At 40.1% G+C, this 24,914-nt stretch overlaps 1 protein-coding gene across 2 annotated transcripts in view; it reads right to left on the reverse strand.

The window, feature by feature from the left end:
- Positions 1–2,751: 2,751 nt before the first annotated feature.
- Positions 2,752–24,914, reverse strand: part of LOC137240660 (putative leucine-rich repeat-containing protein DDB_G0290503) — a 40,919-nt gene continuing 18,756 nt past the window's right edge. Inside the window, exons 2-5 of one of the 2 annotated variants that reach the window (XM_067767209.1) lie at positions 17,709–17,905; positions 8,050–8,269; positions 7,395–7,986; positions 2,752–3,782 (exon numbers count right to left, since the gene is read on the reverse strand). In XM_067767209.1, the coding sequence (XP_067623310.1) occupies positions 2,980–3,782; positions 7,395–7,986; positions 8,050–8,269; positions 17,709–17,785 (1,692 nt within the window). In that variant the 5' untranslated portion in view covers positions 17,786–17,905 and the 3' untranslated portion in view covers positions 2,752–2,979. The remainder of the gene's footprint in view (positions 3,783–7,394; positions 7,987–8,049; positions 8,270–17,708; positions 17,906–24,914) is intronic. The other variant, XM_067767210.1, reaches the window with a different exon arrangement.

Consider the following 24,914-nt stretch of genomic DNA (forward strand, 5'->3'; position numbering starts at 1 on the left):
ATGCCAACGGTGTGTACAGACGAAAGTTATGAAAATAATAGCATAATAGGCTTCATATATAGCGCAGAAGCAATTTCGATATTCCGAAATGGCCCGGGTTTTACTATCCAAGGGCTGTTTTCCATAGTACCAAAATTTTCTTGTTGACCAAACGGAAAATCCTAATTAAATACTAGGACTTCCACCTCGAGATCTAGTAACCAAGCCACCCATGGTAACCAGAGGTGGAACATGCTCAACCGCTGTCTCCTGCAGCCCGCACATCATACACTTGCCTTCGGAAATGAGCCTTAATAAAAGCATGTGACTCCCTGTTAGTAAAAACATCATTTGCCGAATGGTTGTTGTTGTTGTAGCCATAAGGACACCCCGAAGGTTTTCAGGACTGTTAACGATGTTGATGGTCCTTTGCCGGATGCTGATCCAGTACGTTCCGCTAACAAACACCGTTAAGGTAGTAGCCCGACCATCTCGGTCTGGGACGTCTACGGTATATACAAGATAGAGGAACGCTAACTTAATAATAACCGCTTATTCAGCCTTGACGACGGGAGATAGTACAAGCATAATCGATCACTCAAAACTTCCGGCATCCGGTGCTTTCGTCATGTTTACAATTTCAGTATAAAATACACTGCCATGATCATACAGCTTGTATATCTGCTGCTATCTCAATCGGTACGGTATACACCAGACCCTACCCCTTTCGTTACTTAAGGTTACGCTTGTTTCAACTGGCCCGTCCGTTAGTACCTCATATAGACTGAATGAGCCCATAGCATTACCAGAAGTTTCCAATACCATATAAAAACCAGGGTATATTTTATAAAATAACTCCGTCCTCTTAGCAAATACTAGAAGCTTTCATTGACCTATGCTACCTGCCCCTTCTCTATCTGATAGCTGTGCCCCTCCTAATAGGTGGAGTTCAAATTGCCTTCCAAACCTTGCAAGGGGCAGCCAGCGCAATTTATAGCTTTTCCAAACTAAATATTAACCTCACCTACCCGTGACGAATTCTGTTTCTTTAGCAGCCGAGGCTCTGGCGACCCCAAGTTCCTCATGGAATTAGGCGGCGGGATGGCCTAGAAGGTTCAATGTGGTTGTTGTTGTAGCAGTGCTTCGCCCCATCCAATAGGTACCACCGATCACAAATTTTCATCAATATCTTCTAACGGGAGTTCAAGGAAACTTGCAGTTTCAACAGGGATGGACCATAATGAGAGGGGTGTTAGAGGCGTTGGTTCCACATTACAATTAAAGATATGGTTGGTGTCATGTGGGGACACATTGCAAGCATGGCATACATTTTGTATGTCGGGGTTGATTCTGGATAGGTAAGAGTTTAACTTGTTACGATATCCAGATCGAAGTTGAGCTAGAGTGACTCGCGTTTCCCTGGGGAGTGTGCGTTCCTCTTCCGCAAGTTTTGGGTACTGTTCTTTGAGTACTGGATTCACCGGGCAATTCCTGGCATAAAGGTCCGACGCCTGTTGGTAGAGTTCACTGAGGACCTGCTTGTTTCGTTTTTTGCTTCATACGGCTGAGTTCTCAGGTGACGTATGTCCTCATAATGCTTACGGAGATGACTTCTTAAGCCTCTAGGCGGTGTTGGCTCATCAATAAGATGCCTTTGTAATGCCCAGGTTTCTGGGTATTCAACAGGAACTGTTTGGTTAGCATCTCGTTTCTCTCCCTGATGGGGAGTATTCTCGCTTCATTATGTAGATGGTGTTCTGGGGACATAAGAAGACAGCCCTCGGCGGTTCTGAGAGCAGTATTTTGGCAGGCCTGAGAGGGGTTGTCATTATGGTCCATCCCTGTTGAAACAGCAAGTTTCTTTGGACTCCCGTTAGAGGATATTGATGGCAATTTGTGATCGGTCGCACCTATTGGATGGGGCGAAGCACTGCTACAGCAACAACAACAACAACAGGGATGCGCCCTGTTCTGCCAGCTATTATTGCCTTAATTGCTGCTTGGCTGTCAATATAAAAGTGAACGCTGCAGCAGTTCAAGCAATTTCCGTCCAGTGTCAATTGACACACTTCTCTTTCCATTACTTGGAACCTTCTCTTACGTCCTCACCTATGACCAAGCAGACAGTGTAAATTTTATTAAACTTCGAATTGATGATTAGGATTATACTGAATACTTATAATCCACTGAGTCGCATTGTACGTGGACTTGATGTCTCCATAAGCTTGCGGACTAAAATACCATGGCATAACCTTCGGGATTTCGCTACTACCTCCTTGTTTATTAACTTTTGTATTGACTTCAAGACAAGCGGGATTAAGTTAATGTTGTTGTTGTTGTTGTAGCGATAAGGTTGCTCCCCGAAGGCTTTGGGGAGTGTTATCGATGTGATGATGTTTTGCCGTATACAGATCCGGTACGCTCTCTAACACAGCACCATTAAGGTGCTAGCCCGACCATCTCAGGAATGATTTATATGGCCACGTTAAACCTTCAGGCCATCCCTCCCTCCCCACCCCCAAGTTCCATGAGCTTGGGGTCGCCAAAGCCTCGTGTGTTAGTGAAACAGAATTCGCCGCGGATAGCTGAGGTTGACAATTGGGTTTGGAGAAGCCTTATATTGCGCTGGCAACCTGAAGGGTTGCGCTACAAAGCCCCTTGAATCTGGTATTTTAGTCGCCTCTTACGACAGGCATACCTACCGCGGGTATATTCTGACCCCCAACCCTCGTACCGAGGAGCTTTGGCGACGGACTAAAAACTTTAACCTACTTTAATTTTTTACTTTATTCAATTAATACGGCCAAAGAAGTGGTAACTTATTGTTAGATATCTTATAAATAGTATACAAAGCCAAAATGTGAGTCCAGGTATTTGTTAGCTCTTGTTGTGTGTTCTTAATGGACTGTTGGTATGATGTGTGATTAGATTAGGTTTTACAAAATATATCGCATTTAAACTTTTTTCTATGAACTAATTTGGTTTTTTTTTATATAGTAATTATAATTTGGGCTCTCGTTGTCCCGCTTCGGCAGCATGTCGCTTATTCAACAAATTCAACTCCGTCTCATATTCATTTTTACCAATATTATGCGGACCTGGACCAGCGGGTATTTTCTCTTGCATCACATGGAAAGTATTACGTAACTGCTCCAAAGATTCAGCGAGTCCTTGCTTTATGGCGCCAAATTCTTGCGACATCAAAGATAATTTACCCAACAAGTAATTTAGATTTGTATCCATATCTAGCATACGACCCTTGATATCCTCCACCTTATTACCCATAGAATCCATACTAAGGAAAGTACTATTTACAAAGACCTCATTGCGTCCCTGCATCAGGCTAAGTAGATCCTTACTGTCGGCCATTTCAGCATTCATAATAGAGATCTGTCGCCAGACATGACTAATTTCACTTTCGATTGTCGAACTAAGATTTTGCATTGTTTCTAATTGCCCATTGATGACTGTCTCGTCGACGTTATCGAAACGTGTCTTCAATAATTCGGTAATCTCTTCACGTTGCTTGTCGAGCAAATCGTTGATCTTTTGTACTGTCTGTAAGGTGCCAAATTCGACTTTACGTTGTGTATCCAAAACATATTCCGAGTTGGCCATAAGAATGTTATTGAATTTACTAAAGACCTCGAGACCATCATTCAATTTGCTGTAGCTTGTGTTCATTTCGTTATAGAATTTTTCAAGTGTATCGGCTTGGGTTGTTACGCCATTCAAAATTTTATTTGCACCTGATTCCAACTGCTGCTCGGTCTCCTTGATGAGTGTCGCAGTTTTAGTGTTGGCTGTAAATAAATAAATACAAAATGTTTATTCACATTTTAAGTAAACATTGAAGGCATCAAGGGAGGTCAAGGAGTTAATTATTAGGAGAAGAAAATGTGTTTACTTTAGCAGGATTCAAGGGGTTTGTTAAGCGCTATTCGTAGCTTGCGCAACCTAAGGCGCAACAAATATGCAGCATCATACACATATTTTGCAGGACCCCAAGCTCCTCATGGAACTAGGGGGTGGGGGGGGGGGGGTGGCCTGGCGGAACGACATATAAGGTTCAATGTAGTCATATTAAATCGTTCCCGAGATCATCGGACTAGTACCTTAATGCTACCGGAACGTACAAGATATATATCCTGAAAAGTACTATCAACATCGATAACACTCTAAGACGCTTGAAGTCATTTTGCTCCCCTACTTCAAAGCAGATTCGCAGCTAGCCTGTCATCAGCATGGCTTTAGAAAACTCCATAGCACCACCACCGCGATAAATGCCATTAGCACCCACATAAATTGCGGCTGAAATCAAAACCCCCACCATAGAACAGTACTCATTACGCTAGGCCTATTAAAAGCTTTTGATACAGTCAACCATGGCACGTTACTGCGAGAACTGGAAAGGTCTACCCTTCATCCATGTCTTAAAAGGTGGACCGCAAATTATCTGGATGGTCGGCAGGCATCGGTGCAATTTAGAAACGGAACATCAAAACCAAGAAGAATTAAACAAGGGGTGCCACAGGGTGGTGTCCTATCCCCACTTTTGTTTAAATTCTACATATCAAAGCTACCTTTGCCACCAGAAGGAGTTACTATCGTTTCCTACGACGATGACTGCACAATAAATGGCACAGAACCAGGCCCACAGATCGATGAGCTTTGCAACAGAATAAACGGCTACCTCCCTTATCTCTCCAGCTTTTCCACAAGCAGGTCCTCAGTGAACTCCACAAACAGGCGTAGGACCTTTATGCCAGGAATAGCCCGATGAATCCTGTACTAAAAGAACAATACCCTAAAGCTGCAGAAGAGGAACGCACACTCCCTAGGGAAACGCGAGTCACTCTAGCTCAACTTCGATCTGTATACTGTAACAGGTTAAACTCTTACCTATCCAGAATCAACCCCGACATATAAAACATATGTCCTACTTGTAATGTGTTCGCACATGACACCAACCATCTCTTCAACTGTATTGTGAAACGAACGCCTCTAACGCCCCTTTCATTATGGTACACCCCTGTTGAAACAGCAAGTTTCATTGAACTCCCGTTTGAGGATATTGATGACAATTTGTGATCGGTCGCACCTATTGGATGGGGCGAAGCACTGCTACAACAACAACATATCACTCCCAAAAACCTTCGGGGAGTATGCTCATAGATTGAAGCACAACAACAGTTTTCTTTTGCATGGAAGACTAGGTTAGAATGGGTTCACTGGCACACCGTGCAGAGCTCATGGAAATATAATACAGATCTCTTGTGATACCCAGATTATCTAATGATGACACCAGCTCTCAACTATGTAGAGAATAACTGTAGTATATACATAGTCACAGCTTGATGCTGGACCTCAACGTTGGATAAGTCATTCGGAGATTGGAGGGAACTAAAAACGGAGCACTTCATCTTCCGAACATTTGATATCTTAAGGAAGATTAGACATTTTGTTTGAGAGCATCCAGTGGACTCTAATTGAATGGCAAGTTTTTATTGATAATGTCTACTTATCCGGGATGTCATATGGTTAGGAACTCAGGCAATTTTTATAAGAGTTTGGAACAATAGAGAGCAAGATAAGACATTCGCAGAAGGGCATTGAAAATTATCACATCCACCTAGCCGGTAAAGCCTAAGAATTTTGCTTAGAAGCCAGTGAATTGATCGGCAGCATGAATTCAACACCTAATGGTATAAATAGCCCCCACAGGATATTGTTAAATGTCAATCTGTACTTCCAATGGAATTGCTGCAACGCAGCCAGATGATCTTGAAAAATCTTATCCTTATCTTACGAGGACCAGATATCGACACGGACCATTAACTTGTAGCAGCCAAGATATGCACACGCCCCTGCGCAGCGAGGGTGCGTAGCGACAGATAAAGATAGAAAAGAAGGAAAGCTGCTCACGAAACATACAGCTGATGATTTTTCAATTTTCTACTCGATAACCCAATCGCTGATGGCATAATATACTTTCCCCTACCCTACTGTGACGAAGTGAGGATGGCAATATCTGTTCAAACACGAAGGCGAAGAGTTGGTTAAGAGCTTGCATCAACTCCTATATAAAGTATGGTCCGATGAGCGTATGTCTATAGATTGGAATTTGAGTGTGCTCTGACTAATCCACTAGAAAAGTGATCCTGTAAACCGATCGAACTACCGCGAATCAGTCTGTTTCATGTAGCGTGTAGTGCGAAAGGCGACACCTATAGTCAACGAACTGATTGGACTTTATCACTGCGACTTTAGATCCGAGAAATCTACTTTCGACCAGGGCTATATTCAGTAAGTGCAAAAGAAAGTGTAAATTTTTAAACTCAGTCACTGAATCTACCCCCCAGATCTTCACTTTACGGAAAATCCTAGTGAATGCAGTTTTGATGCAGCAATGTCTGAATTTGGGTTTGCTGCAAAGCTAATAAGATTTTGCGAAATGACTTTGAGCAACACCACCAGCCCCGTAAAGGGTAGGAAGGTCCTCTGCGAGGGCCACTCTCCGCGATTTATTTTACCGTTGTTGGAGAAGGTAATTCTAATGGCGGATCTTAACAGGAATAGTACAATCTTAGATTGCTCTTACTGGCGTATACTGTTGATATGGATGTCATAGGCTTTAACAAGAGCGCCGCAAGTTCTGACTTCTCTGAATTGGAGAAATTGAAAATGATGTATGGCGCGAAATCATGTAAGATGTCGAGAGAAAAATAGTCCCGATGATTTATGGGCCTGTCTATGTTGCAGACGGAAAGTATCGAAAGAGGAACAATAATGAGCTTTAGGTCATGTTATCCCAATGGATAGGCCGAGAAAGTGTGGTAATTCTTTACTTTAACCTACAACTGCTAAAACTCGTCCAAAAATATCGGGAGAGGTGTCCAAAGACGTGCTTTGGCGCGGATAAAGTTTTGGTCTCCAAACCGATGTTGGACCCCCCAGGGAAATTTTTTATAATCACGGCCATAGGCCGCCAATGCGGAAAGGTGTTCTGCACAAAAATTCTATGGATTACACCCCCGGTTTCGGAGCTCTCCTGACTAAATTTTCGGTTTTTTGGAAATATCTTTCGACAGAAATAAAATTTTTAATTTCCGCTTTCGTTCGTGGTCCTGGGTCCAAAACGGGTATATTGACATCCTCCCCCTTTTTTTTGGACAAGTTTTAGCAGTTGTGAGCTAAAGTAAAGAATTACCGAAAGTATTCCTATCCACACCCGTATTTGGAAGCAGACAAACGGGGAGACCTTGACTGAATTGGTAGAGAAAATATTGGCTAAGCTGTTAAACGCTAATTAAAGATTAATGATGATTGGGCTGGTTTAAGGGCCAGCCCCAAGCTCAACCTTTTTTATTTTTTTAAAAAGAGTCCACAAACCTTACCCCATATTGAATACTAACCTTTTTCTGTTGCACTTTGTAGATTAACTTTAACACTTTCGAGAGCGTTGAGCGTTTCATTCGTCAATCCATGTATGAATTCTTTGTCCTGACTCGAAAGTCCTTCCTGTACTTTGGGTTGCGCACACAACTCCTGCATACCCGTTGCAAGTTCATCGAACTTCACTAGTACTTTATTCTCGAATTCTGAATTGTCGACTGGCTCTGGCAATGGGGCCGGTGTTATCACACTATAGCTCACTAACTTATCTTCGATTTTAGTTAACATTTCCGCTGTTGAGGGCACACCCTTAAATGCCACCTCCGTCTGTTCCATCATATTCTTGGAGGTATCCAATAGTTTGTCTACTTTTGTTGATAGTTTCGTTACTTGTTCTAGCAACTTTTGATTAATTTTCTCTTGTTCCTTAATATATTCTGGTGATATAGCAGGTGCTGCGGTAATGGGTGCAGGTGTTATGGCGATCACTTCAGCACCAGGCGGCATCGGAGGTCGCTTAAGGCATTCATCATTCTCGCGCATCCATTTGAATATGTGCTCAAGAGCTTCACCAAGCTTTTCGGTTTGTAAGTTGTATTTTTCTTCTTGCTGCTAGAGAAATAAGAGGGAATGTATAGAATTATATGATGATGCGGTCTTACAAATTACATTTACCGTTATCAACAGAGTTTCGATTTGACTGACTCTCTCATCCAAGCGTCCGAATATACCATTCAGTGGTTCGAGATTCTTTTGTCCCTTTTGCAATGACTGCAATGCTTTTTTCAAAAGCTCGCCAAGTGCTCGTTCACGATGCTCGTGTCGCTCAAGTTTATTATCCAATTGATTGTACGAATAAACTAATGACTGCATAGTACCACGGATGTCATCTCGACTGAAAACGGAAGAGAAAAGGGAAAATAATTTAAAATAAAGTTTCTTCCCTACTATTATATTGACTCCTCACTGGAGCAGTATGGGGAACTTGTTTTGTCGGTTCATGGGAATGCCTTTTTGGTCCGATTCGGTCGAATTTCTATAGGACTCACGTCACTTCTTTAATTGGAATTTTAAAACCAGGGAGTTGCTTAATGACAACCTTGCATGTGTAATATGCTATTAGTGTGAAGCAGAGCAGCAGGCGACAACCTCTCAGATAGCAGGACTTTGATATCAACCCACGGCCTGTACCTTTGTTAGGAACACCTTGACGCTTTGCTTTTTCAAAACCGAACGCCTCATGGCTTACGATCAGCCGATACCTCGGGAGGAGGTGAAACAAATCCGTATGGAAATAATCAGAAGCGATATAAGTAATCCTGCTAGGTCTCTTTTCGATTTTATATTAACTTCTACCTATGTCTTTCCTAGTTCAAAGATCATTGCAGGTGGAAAGGAGGTCCTTGATAATAGCAACTGACTCAAAGGTTCCTTTAGTAAGGAACTGGGAGGTGTGGACGAAAACCTCCCTCTAAGGTCGTCGTACATAATATTCTTATGTTACGGACTGGATGAGGTCGATAAATCCACCGCATAGGAATCCAAAGTGAACATCTTGGAGCATCTTCGACAAGATAGTCTACGAAACAAGACTACCATCTAACGTGCAGACAATCTGAAAGACTGGGTGTGGAAATTTCTCCACCGTTGTGGGATAAAAGCCTTAGCGACTTAAAATCAAATCTCAGGCAAGTTTTCAACGACTGCTACTTGAGGGATGACGTTCAGGTGCATATGACACCCTGAGGAAATATAAAACTGCCATTCGCTTTGTGAAAACAGAGCCCCGGTAAGAACATTCCGAGGCGGGTTGACATGAAGAACTCAGTAAAACTTGATAAGTAAGATTTGTTAGAGGTATTCTCTCATTACATGCTTATATATGCTCCCGCTTTGGACGACTTCGACTTCTGGATAAGTTTTCTCTTTCACATGATGAGTGAAATCATGAAAAAACCGGTGGCAAAATTAAGTGGGTGGACACATGAATGTGGCCTTAGGCTAAATACGGATAAGGCGCAATTACTACTTTTTATAAGGAAGTGCAAGCCTACTAAATACGTTTGAAATGTTAGGCTAAGTATTATGGACTAACCATCGATTGCAAACTAATCTGGAAAGCGTGCATCCATGAGCTGTTGGGGAAATCCTGTATTGCTTTCTACGCTTGTAAATCGTTATTCGGTAATGTTTCAAATAAAGCGTCGACTTATGGCTCTATCTCACCAGTCTGCAGAAAGTTAAAATTATTGCGTGCGTTCGCGCCGCGAAACTTGTCCCCTAGTTCCCCACGTCAGGTTAATATCCCATTTAAATCTGCTTTCGATAAGGCATGCATGTACTCTGTGCAGGTAAAATGGGTACTTATAAGAATATTCATGGGTCCGTAGAGAAAACGTTACTGCCCGGCCCAACATTCTCTTTGATAACAGCAGTTTTGAAAATCATAGATGATTTCAAGAGCGGAATCTGGTTCCATTTTCGTAATAAGCCTCAAATAGGATTTGCTTTATGTCAAGTTATTTGTTTATACCAAAGTATGTAGATCTTATAAATAGGGCATTGTTCTGAGCAATCATAGTGCTATACAATTTTTACATACAATTCTAAAGAAATGTCAAACAACTTCCGCATTAATTAACATCTGTCGATGAGGTGTTAGTGTCATGCGCCCATCACGAGACAATTTGCATACAAATCATTTAACACCCCATCCCCCCTCAAGAGTTTTTCTTTCAAATGCCAAATTAACGATCAAACAACTGACAACTGTGAAAACATAGCGAACATTTAGAAGTTTATGGTAGATGATATTGCGCCTGTAGCGCCTTTGAATTTTATGCAACAAGTAAAGCCAACTTAGCATATGAAAAAATGGGAGAGCTATTCAACCCATCACATTTCAGTACGAGGTGTGATCAAAAAATCAAGTGGCTAAATTTTATACGTAGACCATGTTTTGCACTGGCCTTAAGTTAATAATCAAACAAGTGCCTCGGATTAGACAGTCGAGGTTCTTCATCAAATTAAAACAAAACCGTTGTAATCGGTGGAAATATAACTCCAGTTTCCAGAACGTGTGACCTCGATAGTAGGGTTATCCACTACGAACACAAGAGCACATGAGAAAGATCACAAATAAAGCTTTATTTTATAGAAGCTGCTCCCGGAACAGACAGCGAAATATACTCCACAACGGTAAATGCGTAATAGGAGGTCATTTCTGATTAATGCCATACTGTAGTTGAGAATGTTATTTGGCTGCATGGAGTCCGAAAGACTAACTGAAAAGATGTGACATCTCTCCTTCAAAAGGCAAGGAGTGTCCGTACTCGGCACCCTTGTGATGGGACAGAATTCAGAGTGATAGCAAGCAATGGTACGAGTACCCGGAGGAAGATAAATAATGAGCCGATACCCCAAGCAAATCTACATATACTACATCTACTACCTAACTATGACTGATTGCGGGTAGTAACATCCCGGCTGAGAAACAACTGAGCTCAGAGAAAGGAAGGATTACATTTTGTCGGAGGATGCATGCCCGTCGACTGGGACTCACGTGAGATCTACCTAATTCATACGTAAGGAAAGAGCGTCAGAGAGGGGAAAACTCTTCTTCCTATTGCTAAATAACAAGGCGATGATGACGCCGGTACGATATTCAAGGCGTTGTTAAGCGCCATTTAAAGCTGTATAGCTTCACAGCTTCTTAAACCCAATTGTACAAATACACACATTTACCAGGCTCCTCGCGAAACTAGTAGGTTGGGGGTTTGGAATACCCAGAAAGTTCAACGTGGTCACTTATAAATCATTCCTAATATGGTCGGGCTAGTCCCCGAAATGTACCAGATCTATATCCGTCAAAGGACCATCAACATCGATAATACTACCCTTTACCGCTACAAGAAGAAGGAAAAAATAAGGCCGGTAAAATCTCTTACTGTGGACGAATTTTTGAACCGAACGACTATGACTAAATAAAAACGGCATTATTGCGGTTCAAACAATGAAGCGCAGGAAAATGGAGGTGGTGAGTGGTAAAAAGCCTTTACAAAATAAGGTGGGATTAGCTTCACCTTACACCTTAAACTGTGTTCTGGCTCATTGATAAGTAAAGTAATCGTACAAACTTCGCAAAAAACGCGCCGCAAATTTCACATTCGCTGGAATAAAGGGACGAAGAAAGTAGGCCATGAGGTGAACGACCGCAAATGGCAGTAATAACAATAGTCAAAGAAAGTGTCAGCGGATTTGCGGCTTGAAGTCACATTACGGTAGACAGTGAAGGGCTTTGCGTATTTAGGAACCAGCTTTAATGTAGGAATCATTGTTAGCCAACAAAACCAAGAGAATCACTTATGGCAATAATTGCTACTTTGGACAGAGTAGGCAAAATTTCGTACCAGAAGTTTGATGGTCCTTTCCGTGATCCAACGAGCACGGTACAGGCCTGCGAATCAAGCCGACTAACTTCGATGGCTCGATATTGTTTGGGGAATTGATGAAGACATGGGAGATATTTGTATCTACACCAAGGGTTACAAAGTTTAGATTTTCGCAAACATGTGGCATTCTATGGGATGTTTTGCGCTCAGTACGAAGTTATACATCCCCAAATTCTCTGCACGTCCAGTCTGTAGTATTTTTCAGTGCGTTCAACCATTTCTGAGTTACATCGCAAAAAGTGCGAGCAATAAAACGATTTCGTTCAAATTTTTTATTTATACTATCAAGTTTCGAGATTTGCCCCTCTTCTACATAAAATATACTATATTATACTTAACTGGTGCTTAGCCGTATAAAGCTCAGACTCTTAACAAATTTGGTTGACAGAACAAAGCGTGCCAGTCTGGACTATGTTGGCTACCCAATGGCCAAAATTTGCCTTCTAAGATCAGTATAAAAAACGATCCAAATTGAGCCGTATTTTTCGCTCACTCCTCGTATGCAGCTTTCTTATGCGCAAAGCATTTTGCGTCGCTGCAAGATTAGGCAGACGGCTACTTCTGTGAAATACTCATCATAGTACAGAGCATCTGTCGTAGCTTTTGTTTACTAGCAAATTAACATCATAAATTTAAAGCAAACAATTCGTTTATTGCCACATATGCAAATTGGGATGGATGCAGCTGCAGCATCAAAACGAACATATTATCCTCATCTTTGCCTTCGGTAGCTGTGCCCTTATTCCCTAAATGAGAAGTACAATAATGTACTTACATTAATACAATACATCCAGGAAGAAGCGTAACGTTGAGCTCAGGGTCAAAGTATTCATGGCATGCTTTTGTACGAACGCCACAACGCGGAGAGAGGGCATGGAGCTCGTAATCGTCGTATTTCATTGATTAACATCAATGAAATAGAATTGCGTAATTTAGAGTTGTGCATATCAGCAGCGGCAGCTGAGCAACGAGTTATAAACAGATCGCATTCCGAAAATAAACTATTTCGACTTTTATTGCTTTTCTTTGTGAGAATGCCTCACAAGCGTTCTGATGAGGAGGGGCAAGTGCACATTGGCACATTTGCCTTCAATTGCATATGCAGATCTCCTCATACACAGAAGCGCCTACTTAACAGACGTACATTGTAAGTACTTAGAATTTAGAAGATAAGCGGTTCGAAGCAGTATGCAAAAAGCGTCGCCTATTTTTAGTACTCCTGACATGATGCTGATTAATGAGTCGCATTTGAGACCACTTCCAGCTCTGCGTGTACGTGTGTGATCTAACTTTGTGTGCATTTTTATGTATTTGTTGTTGTTGTTATACTCAGCGTACTTTGCACACAGACTATATTAACTTTGATTGGATAACAGTTGGTTGTACAGGTATAAAGGAATCGAGATAGATATAGACTTCCACATATCAAAATCATCAGTTTGGAAAAAAATTTGATTGAGCCATGTCCGTCCGTCCGTCTGTCCGTTAACACGATAACTTGAGTAAATATTGAGATATTTTCACCAAATTTGGTACACGAGCTTATCTGGACCCAGAATAGATTTGTATTGAAAATGATCGAAATCGGATGATAACCACGCCCACTTTTTATATATATATAACATTTCGGAAAACACAAAAAACCTGATTATTTAATAAATAATACACCTAGAATGTTGAAATTTGACGCATGGACTGATATTGAGACTCTTGATAAAAATTTGAAAAAAAAATTTTAAATGGGCGTGGCACCGTCCACTTGTGATGAAATCAATTTTACAAATATTATTAATCATAAATCAAAAATCGTTAAACCTATCGTAACAAAATTCGGCAGAGGGGTTACCTTTGCTATAAGGAATGCTTTGAAGAAAAATTAACGAAATCGGTTAAGGACCACGCCCACTTTTATAGAAAAGATTTTTAAAAGGGTCGTGAACGAATAAAATAAGCTATATCTTTGCAAAAAAAGAGCTTTATATCAATGAAAAGGAATAAAAAGGAAAACTTCAATTCTTAAAAAATGGGAGTGACACCGCCCCTTTTATGACTCAGCAATTTTCTATGTTTCGGGAGCCATAACTCGAAGTAAAATTAACATATCGTAATAAAATTGTGTACACATGTTTTCCTTATAGCAGAAAATATTTCTAGTAAAAATGGACGGGATCGGTTAAAGACCACGGCAACTTAGATATAAAACAAGTTTAAAAGGGTCATAGACTAGAGTAATAAGCTATAACTTAGCGAAAAATAGTTTTGAATCAATGATATTTCACTTATCAAGTTTTATTATAAGAGGAAATGGGGAGACATTTTTTTTAAACGGGCGGTGTCACGTGTTATGTAGAAAAGTAATTTATAAGATCGCGGGTTCGAATCGCGCTCAAGGCCTAACAATAATTATTTTATCATTATTATTGTTATGATAAATTTTTTCTTAATTGAAAAAATATTAAATTAGAATAGAAGAAAGAAAAAATTTAGACAACTGCCAAAGCTCGTTGTATGGATCCATTTCGGGAACTGCTAAATTCTTTCATCGGCAACGTTTAGGCGCCGCTGCTATAACCATTCAACCATCACAGCGGTTTTTTGTTTGATTTCATAAGCAGTTCCCGAAATGGATCCATACAACGAGCTTTGGCAGTTGTCTAAATTTTTTCTTTCTTCTATTCTAATTTAATAATTTTTTCAATTAAGAAAATATGTATCATAACAATAATAATGATAAAATAATTATTGTTAGGCCTTGAGCTCGATTCGAACAAGCGATATTACAAATCAGTAGACCGATATAACAACAAAAATTGTTAAAAGTAATTTTCTGAAATTAAATGTGCAATTGAAGCTCACGCTGAGTATATAATCTTCGGTTACACCCGAACTTAGACACCTTTACTTGTTTTTTTTTTTTTTAATTTTGTTGTAAAAATACATAAGGAGCCTTTAATGAGTTTTCCTTTCAATGGTGAAGTTTGTTCGAACTGGCGCCGTCTATTTATGTAATTCCCAACTCGGAATATTAGATTCTTTATTTCAAATATTGTCAGATTAGAGGTTGTTAGAATGAATTAACAGGGAATAAGATAAACAGGAGAAAGCCAAAAATGGAGCTGTTAAGTAGCCTAGGCCTTATGATTTCAGCCTGCAGTTAGCTCCCTAGATACTGCTCACTTTCTCGCCTTTATACTTTTGTCATTTGATGTTCTTGCAGCAGATTAACCTTACTACGTTAGGCTCAAAAACATACGATATTCACGGTGAGAGACCCGATAAAATGTGTTTGTTGAATGGACATGTAAAAAAGGGCACGTATAATGAGGGAACAACTCTACACATGCAAAACAGAGTCTAGGTATGATGACTCGAGTATGATACAGTGTTCAGCTGACACCCAGAGAGGATGGGCACGATACCCAAGAAAAGCGCAACTTGGAACCATTGAATGAAGATAACTTTAAAATGGCCCTGCATAGCATGAAACCTATGAAAGATTCAAGGCCAGTCAGAGCACCTGCCTTATACTCGCAGGAAAAATTATGGAAAGCCTTCTTAAGAAGCGGCATACTGCAACAACAAAGGATGGTCACGGTCTCATCATGAGTATGTTTTCCGCAGAGATCACTTCACAACACCGATTCACCCGTTAGCCTTACTGGTCACCCTGGACATCAAAAATGCTTTTATTTTAGCCAGCTGAAATGACACCACAGTGCTCTTTCAAGCAACTGCTATGTTTACTAGATTATAGAATGAAAGAACGATATCTATCGTACAAAATTACACCCAAGCAAGGAAAAGTAAAGGTGGCAGGCGGAGATACCAAAGGTTCTGTGCTAGGTTCAGATTTTGCAGCAATTTTATTCGCTTAGACATGCCAGAAAACATCTTTGTCATAAATTTCGCATATGAGGAGACTGCTACCATAACACAACGAAACTGCGAGCTGGAAAACGTTAAGCGAAAATAATGGCTGATCATGGTCCTTGGGTGATAAAAATGGATATTGTTATCTTCACGGAGAAGTGGAACACCATATATCAAGACTACGGATGTGGGCCAACAAATAGAAATAGCTGAACGAAATACTTGAGGTATCCTTAGCTGCTTGTTTCTGTTTGTTGGTCCCCATCAGTAAGTAAGCGCATCTTCTCGGATCACATTATATAGTTCTACCAAATGGCTGTACACACTTTAGCTAATCTGAGTCGATAAATGAGGCATCCACGAGGAAGGTGATCGAATCAGAAATCATCGAATCAGCCTCAGTTTCTATACTCTTATACGGTGAAGGCGTTTGGGTTAAAGCTTTGAATATCCTATTAGTCGCGGGCATGATTACGGTATATTTTCTTGCTGTGAAAATAAAAAGAATATTATGCATCAGCGCAGAGTCCTGCATGGAGCAACAGTGCTGCAGGAAAGTGGATCGCAGAATTAATTGAGTAAAATAATTCTCGCTTAAAGTGAAGAAGGTTGCCTATATCAGTAGCGTGGCAGCAGTCATATCTGCTAGGTTCCAGTGGCTAGCCTTTCAAAAGAGAAAGGGAGTCCTACACTCGAAGAAACAGTGGAGGCTTAAAATCCCGGTAAGTGCACAAAGCATTTCCTCCTTCCACGAAAACCAAAAACGGTTGTCAGTTGTAACTCTGATCTCCCGGGACAAATTATATTCTCTTTTTGCTGTGATGGGTGATGATTGAGAACTAAGCCGGCGAAAAACCAACATTCTATCTCACGGTTGGCTATATCAGGGGCTTTTCATAGGTGGGGACCGTGCTTTATATACTGGACTTTATACTGGATTGCGAAGACTTAACTAACGTAAGTTGAAGATCCATGTTAAGTAATTTCATTACTGAAGGACTAGTGGTTTGGAGGTGTCTTAAAGATCTGCGGTGGATTTAACAAAGAAATAGCATATATATAGTAGATATGAATGGAATTGGCTATGAAGAAGGAGCTCCCTATGAATTCAAAAATGGTGCCTCTTTACAGAGACGATTGTGAGTGATTAGTACAATGTCTAATTCAGTTTAGTTACGATAGGAACTAGACCGAGGCATTTCAAAACCATGAATGAATAGCAGTCAGGGCACCGGAGAGAGTTTTAGATTTACATTTGCTGTGCTGCACTGCTTTGCTCCTGAACGTTGATGTAGTGCTAGTTAAGGTGTAGCAATGTGAAGCAGCCTCTGTGGGGTAGAGACGTTTATGAGAGCATTAGGATGTTACTCCCTCACCAAGAAAATAACGTATATAAGAGGCCCTTAGGCGATATCCTCCGGGGTACGATACGCATTGAAAGAAATGAAAAATTTTGGAGGAATATTTTCAGCAAACTCAGCAAGAGTATAAAGTAACCCTGCTTAATAGTTAACATTTGGACAACAACGGGTCTTGCTGAAAAAACATGCATTTGTACAATAACTCCATGTTATTTCTTAGCACATGATAGGTAATTGAGAGATCTGTCATATAAGTAAAACTCGGCATAGCTCCTTACCAGCCTGTTGATGACGTAGATATACTAAAAGTCCTTCAAGTCTTACCACATAAATCAAAGGCTACTTAGTTTGCCTCTTAAGATCCCCGGAATTCTGACATTACTTGGATCCCAATACTGCAAAGACTGAGACTAATATTGCAATAGAATGGCTTGTGAGTGCAGAAAAGACAAGTGAGATGATGTATGAAAGGTTGTCTCTGTGATTCGATAGCTTTGATGGGAGCCCAGACAATAATATCAATCACAATATCTAGCTCAAATAGATTTCCACAATAACAAAACATTCTCCCTTTACAGTTCGATTTCTTTACCGAACCAATTTGGGCACAAAAAAATGCAATTCAAATATCTCACCAATCAACTTTACTTACGATATATCAGCTCTCGCGAAATGCAGTATTCCTAAGCCAATTAGACTTAAAAATAATATGGCAATCAGGCTACGCATTGCTAAGATTATATTTAGCGTGTACAATAACAAAATTTGCAATTTAAAGTTCAAACTGAATGCTTTCAAATGATCTTCCGTTCACGCTTTTTTGTACTGCAAGTATACTGAAGTTGAGATCTGAAAAAGATAAGAAAAAGTGAAAAAGGCACATTAGTTTATATTGAAATAATTTCTTTGAGTGTCCACACACTTTTGGAGCGAAGTAGATTGGCATGCGATTCATGTCAAAGGCATTGCAGCAAAACTATTAAGCGCAATTCCGTTTGGAGTGCAACAGCTGCATCATCAATGGAACATCATCAATCGGATGCAACAATTTACTGCTTCATTTAAATATTTCAAAAATTATTTGATTTCCTTCGCAATCAAATTCAATTGGTGCGTAATTGATTTGCGGTGGAGTAAAGGAAGTGAAATTGAAGATGGTTTAGAACTTGGCATATGGAAAGGGTCAAGGAATGATGTCGCTTTGAGGTTCCTTATGAAACTAGAACAAAAATTTAGCAGTTAGAGGGTTCAGAACACCGGATAGTAAGGGAACCAAATCGCAAAAGTTATTGGTAAACAAGTAAAACCATTTATTTTCCACAGTGAAATCTTTGGTAAGAACCATTGTGCTTGAATTAAAAGCCTATAACTGTGTGTTGGAGTTTCTCATTAATTTTAGTACCTTTTCATAGAACAAACGGACTAGGAGTCACACCACCAACCTACATACATAGGTGATTAGTTAGACCACAGTCTCCCGTGTAGTACAACGTTTGAGTTCGTAGGCCCTTTCTGTCAAAATTTACGAGTTTAATAGTTCTTCGTTTATATGGTTAGGTTAGGTTGTACTGGAAGCTCAATAAAGACCTCACATAGACTGAATGTGTCCACAGTGTTACCAGAATTTGTTTGACGACCAAACGGAAGAACCCCAATCAGGTGCCACGACATATGTATATTATAGAATAATTCCGTCCTCCTGGCAAATACTAGCAGTTTATAGGACCCAGCTTAATTGCTGCCTCGAGATGTGGCAACTCTGCCGCCCCTAATAGCTGGAGCCTTGACCTGGCGAGGATACGAACACAGAACGCGCTCAACCGTCTCTTCCTGCAGCAAATACTTCCTACACTTGCTGTTACTGAAGATGCCTAACTTCTAAGCATGTGACGCCAGAAGGCAGTATCCAGTCAGTATGCCCATCGCGAGCCTTAAGTCTTCTCTCTTCAGAGATATGAGCCACTTTGTGAGTCTAATATCGTAGGCTTTGCACGTGATCTTAGAAATTTTGTAGTCCGCGCTTTTGTCCAAGCCTTTCCTGCTTGATGGACCATATGCAATGATTTCTCCCAAACGGAATGGGACGTCTATCGTCGACTCAGCGAGTGTTGCACCCTCCTTTGCCAACTCATCGGCCTTTTCGTTACCTTCTATCCCTTTATGACCGGGAAGCCAGTAAAGATGTATGGTCTGGCTTGAGCCAAGTTTTTCCAATGCTTCTTTGCAGTCCAGAACACTTATTGATGAAGTACTGTGTGAGATTATTGCTTTAATCGCAGCCTGACTATCAATATATAAATTGACGGGACTACAGCTTAAGCACGCTTCCTTCAGAATTTCTGCTGCTTTCTTCACTGCTGTAATTTCCGCCTGAAAAACGCTGCAGTAATATGGCATCCTGTGGGATCTACTTAGTTCTATGTCGACACAGTAAACAGCAGACCCAACCACTTCCATTAGTTTGGAACAATCCGTATACACGTGTACAGTATGTTCTGCCATTTCTGCACCCCGGCACAAACCCTCCGCCTCAATTGTCACCCCAATATCTCTTTCGAAGCTCAGGCACGGGACCATATATTCCGTTTGCCCGATATTAGATGGCGCTATACTGCTGTGTCCCTAAGGCCTGCACTTAAGCTGCCCCGAGGCCTTAAGCCTTGTTGCCGTTGCTAACGCGATGTTTTTGGCCGTTAGGTCTGCAGGCGGGATTTGTAGAATGGCAGCCAATACTGTCATAGGATGGCTTTTAAGACTCCTGTTATGCTAATCATTGATACTCAGCACACCCTCTCAAGTTTTTTGGTATACGTACTTTTTTGTATGGCTGTCCACCAATCAAAAACCCCATAGTAATGTATAGGTTTGATAATTGCCGTAAATACCCAATGAGAGAGTTTGGGTGATAAGCCCCGCGTGCATCCTAGCATCCTCTTGCATGCATAAATGGCAGTTTTAACAATTTGGGCTACATTTGTTCCCACAACCTACGCCTGATTGCGTATAGTCTCCATATATGTGCTTTAATGAGCCCAGGGAGAGCCATTGCACCATAAAACTTTGCTATAGCATTCTATTCATTCCCATTCCCCTATCTGCCTACTCGTCAAAGCAAGAAAAAGATAATTTCAGGGTGTTGTTCCAGGGGTCTTTCTAATATACATATTTGCAACAGAAAGCATATAGTGGGCCCCTACTCCGACGTGGTTTTAAACATTATTTAGTCTTCGTACACAATTTTCCATTATTTATTTCACGAGCTGTGGTATCGAAATGACTCATTATCGCTAATTGGAGTCAGCTGAGACTCCTCACACCAATGAACCAAACAATCTGAGCCTTTTCTGATAGCCTCATAGCGCGCACTATCGAAAACCCCCTGATATGTCAACAACGTCACACAGAGCTATGTAATGTTGGTCCATTAATGTTGTTAATTATTACTGGGTACTGGTTACCACTGCCGAGGGACAACCCTGTTGAGAAAAAATTTTCCCAACCCTTTTGATTTTGCTTTTCGAGGGAGCCCAAGACCTTAGAGGTGGTAGATGAGCACGGTCTCACCCTCAACGGCATCCGTGTTTTAGATCTGCCACCTAAAAATATCTTGCAGTCTGAGAACAAAACTTTCAGAACGTTTAAGAGATTTAGACGGACTTCAATGAGTAGCCCTTTGAGCAACCACATCGTCTTATTTAAGGCCATATTGACCCTAACTTTACCTTGTGTATCATGTCGTAGATTTTATGACATGCTGAGCTAAATATTTACATCAGTTTTAAATAATTACCCATGTTGCCTCAATATGTTTTAACAAATTCCAGTTCAAATTCAATATGCACCATATTCAAAATATATATTCTTGTCAAATAATTGTTTACAAGAATGTGCAATAAAACTTTGTAAGCAACAAATTTCGATCAAATTGGCTATTATTCAAGTTATTTGTTTGAAAAACAAACGATATTATAAACATTTTTCTTTACATTTCATTTATAAAATTCATATTGTGCATGTCAAAGAATGCATTAACCTCAAAATTAACAAGTAAGGAAGGCTAAGTTCGGGTGTAACCGAACATTACATACTCAGCTGCCAAATTAAAGTTTTAAAAACTTTTAATTACCTTCTTTAAAAGTGGGCGGTGCCACTCCCATTGTCCAAATTTACTAATTTTCTATTTTGCGTCATAAGGTCAACCCACCTACCAAGTTTCATCGCTTTATCCGTCTTTGGAAATGAATTATCGCACTTTTTCGCTTCTATATCAAAAAAAGTGGGCGTGGTAATAGTCCGATTTCGTTCATTTTAAATAGCGATCTGAGATGAGTGCCCAGGAACTTACATACCAAATTTCATAAAGATACCTCAAAATTTACGCAAGTTATCGGGTTCACGAACATACGGACGGACGGACGGACATGGCTAAATGAATTTCTTCTTTCGCTCAGATCATTTTGATATATAGAAGTCTATATCTATCTCGATTGGTTTATGCCGTTACGGGGTAACGTTATGCGAACAAAATTAATATACAATGTGAGCTCTGCTCAGCTGAGTATAAAAATTCAGCAATATACGATTTCCAGTTCAGGGATTAATAAACATTTTATTGCATCAGGGTTATTCCGTCAAAAAAGACACCACAGACAAAAAACTGGAATTGAATTACTGTCTGTAAAGTTACTGTACTGTAAACATGAAGCACAAAAACCTTTCCTCTACATAGGAATCCTATTTTATAAAGCTGCAGCGAAGCAGTTAGTTGAAAGGTATTCACACACTATGTGCTTCCAATGCAACTTGTCCCACCTGACACAAGCTAAAATTAGCTTTTATTTTTTCTTTATGGAATATATAAATAATGTTCAAAACTTCTATAACTACTAGTTAAAGAAATTACTAAACGTTTCAGCCAAAATCGGATCAAAATGTCCCAGCCGTCACTATGGAATACCCCATCAGTTAAATGTTGTACCAAATATATTTGTGAATAGAAAAGCTTCTCAGCAGAGACTATCTTAGATGATGCCCTAGAGCCGGGATAAAACTATAAAAGTGCAATCAGCACGTGCAACGTATAGGTTGAAATAAACCTGCGGTCCATAACGAATTCACATAGGCTGAACGTGATACACGAATTTTTCACACTCACCCCTTCAAATGCTAATGCAAAGGTCAAAATATAAGCTATAAGTTTTGGTTCCGATTGTTGGTAACACTATGGACACATTCGGTCTATGTGAGGTCTTTATTGACCGACCAGTTCAACGTGGTTAAGGGGAGTCACACGTGGGTCAAAGGTAAGATGTTTCTGTGAAGACTCTTAATTTTTTTGCATCTTGTTGTCCGGTACGCTCCGGTAACACAGCACCATTAGGGTGCTAGCCCAACCACCTCGGGAACGATTTATATGGCCACATTAAACCTTCAGGCCATCCCTCCCTCCCCACCCCCAAGTCCCATGTCATTGTAGTGCTTCGCCCTTTTTGCACCTAATACCTGAAATCGATAATACTATATCAGACAATTTCACATCAAAATTGGGGAAAGATCGGCAGAGCGAAAACATTACAATTGGTTTGATAACTTTTTAGTCATTTAGTTTTATATTAGACTAAGCCGCCGTGGGTGGGTGAGATAAAGGAAAAAGGAGTGCAAGTGGAATAGCAGAAAGTGATGAAGTGGGATGATAACCTGGAAAGCGAGAGCGGCAGGGAAGGGAAAGAAACAAGAGAGTGGGAAAAATGAGTTTGGCGGTCTCGTCATTGGATGAAGAAGCCCAAAAATGTGGGTCTTGCAGTGAACGAGGAGATTCGTCTTCTCTTCGTTCACTGTCATCAGCGAAAAGATCGGCATATTCGTGTGACTGTTGGTGCATATAAATTCAAGAGTGTGAAGGACTTCGTATATAGGAGAACCAGTACTAGCAAGCTTTTCCTTCCACCTCGACGAACAAACACAATCTCTATAAGTCTCACCTGTCCTGATGTATGGCTTAGAAACCTAGATGGTATCGAGATAAGATCGGATAGCGCTTGAAGTATTTAGATTTTGCGATAGATTTATGGTTCTGTCCATGAAGACAACGGTGAGTATCGCAGGAGTATGAGCTGTATGAGCTTTACGCATAAAATAACGCAACGAATTAAAGCACAAAGCCTTCGCTGGCTAGGCCATGCAATTGGAATGGAATAAGATGCTTCGGCCCAGAAAGTTTTCTATCGGCTCTCGTATTTGGAAGCAGAGGAAGGTGAAAACCTACACTGAGCTCAGAGGGACAAGTGAAGGTAGAGTTGAACTCCCTAAGCTAGTCATTTGGCGTCAGTTGTCGCAACACAGGGATATCTGGCTAAGGATGATGAAGTTTCCAACAATGCCTCTAAGTGTGTACCGAGTACCTCGAGAAGTACAATGTTTACTCTGTTGCAAACAAAAGATCTAAATTTATTAATTTCAGCGCACTATTGTAATCAACAAATTTTTTCTATTCTCATCATAAATTATAAATCTATGTACACTCAGAAAAAAACTTCCCCCGATTGAAGAAAAATGGGAATGAAATGGCACTTAAGAAATTATTCCTCATTCGCATGGCATTTTGAAGAAATTTTGGCCATGCGAATGGGGAAGAATTTCTTAATTTCAATTGGGAGAAGTTTTTTCTGAGTGTAGGTATATGAGCATTTATACAAAGGCATCCGTTATGTCTTCATTAATTTGCAAAAGATACCGCATTCAGAAAAGTAAAATGCAGAAACCAAACATTGCATACTTTATAAGAGATCTCAATGCAATCGTTGCAAATATAAAAATAATTATTTTAAGCATGTTTTGTTTATGTTTTTGCTTAGAATTTTACGATCTCACAAATTATTTTACAGTTCGTAGCTGCTGCAAAAGTGAATCTTTTTGAAGTTATCTTTGAAGTGGGTAATTTTATTGCAATACCTATTTAAATTTTTTTTGCGGCCATTTTTATATTTATTGAAGGTAATTAATTCAATAAAATATTAAAATTTTTGAAATGTTTATGGGATTCGACCTTTTTGAAGAACATATATTTTAGGATCTTCAATGAGAAAAGGAGCTATACTGAGGCCCGGTTTTTCAGTAGTTGGTTAAACTAAGCTTAAACTAAGTTTGCTTAAACTCTAGTCAAATTTAAACTCCAGTTAAACTATTGAGCAGTTTTTCAGTCACAGTTTAAGGCCGCGTGTAGGGGTAGACTTTTTGTACGGCAACACCAATCACTATCCAACGTTTGAGAAATTTTGTAAAATGTATAGTTCTCGCTTTGACCTCCAACGTCAATCTCAAATTATTTTCCGATCTTTGAGAGATTTTGTGAAATGCACAGCTTTCAAATGCATATCCAATACATTTAGTTTATATCCTACTTTTGAAAATCGAGTTGAGGTGGGTTGAAAAAATCTTCCCCGAGGTGGTACCACCAAAGCCAAAAGCTGTTTATTGTGAGAAATCAAGACCTAGATGATAGCAGCAAAGAACCGCTATTAATTAAAAATAAGTTATACATATTTTATTTTCTTGAAACTACTGTAGCATTGTAATCTTACATTTGAGTCCAGTGAGAGAACCACACTATATTTTTTTTAACTTAAGTAATAGCATTTTTTGCTTTATACAAAAATTTCCTTTTTTGCTCAGAACGTTATGATTCGTAAGTTGAGTCCTGTTTCGAAACAACTTTTCATTGTTATCAACATGAGATGTAGTGGTACTTAAGCCCAAATGCGTGTTGGGTATATTCGACGTCATGGCCAACAAACGCAAATAACTTATAGGTTAAGTAGAGTTTAACCCTATTAGACCGGCCGCTCAAGCTCAGCTTAAA

This window comes from Eurosta solidaginis, chromosome 2 (assembly GCF_040869045.1).
Source record: "Eurosta solidaginis isolate ZX-2024a chromosome 2, ASM4086904v1, whole genome shotgun sequence".
Lineage (NCBI taxonomy): Eukaryota > Metazoa > Arthropoda > Insecta > Diptera > Tephritidae > Eurosta > Eurosta solidaginis.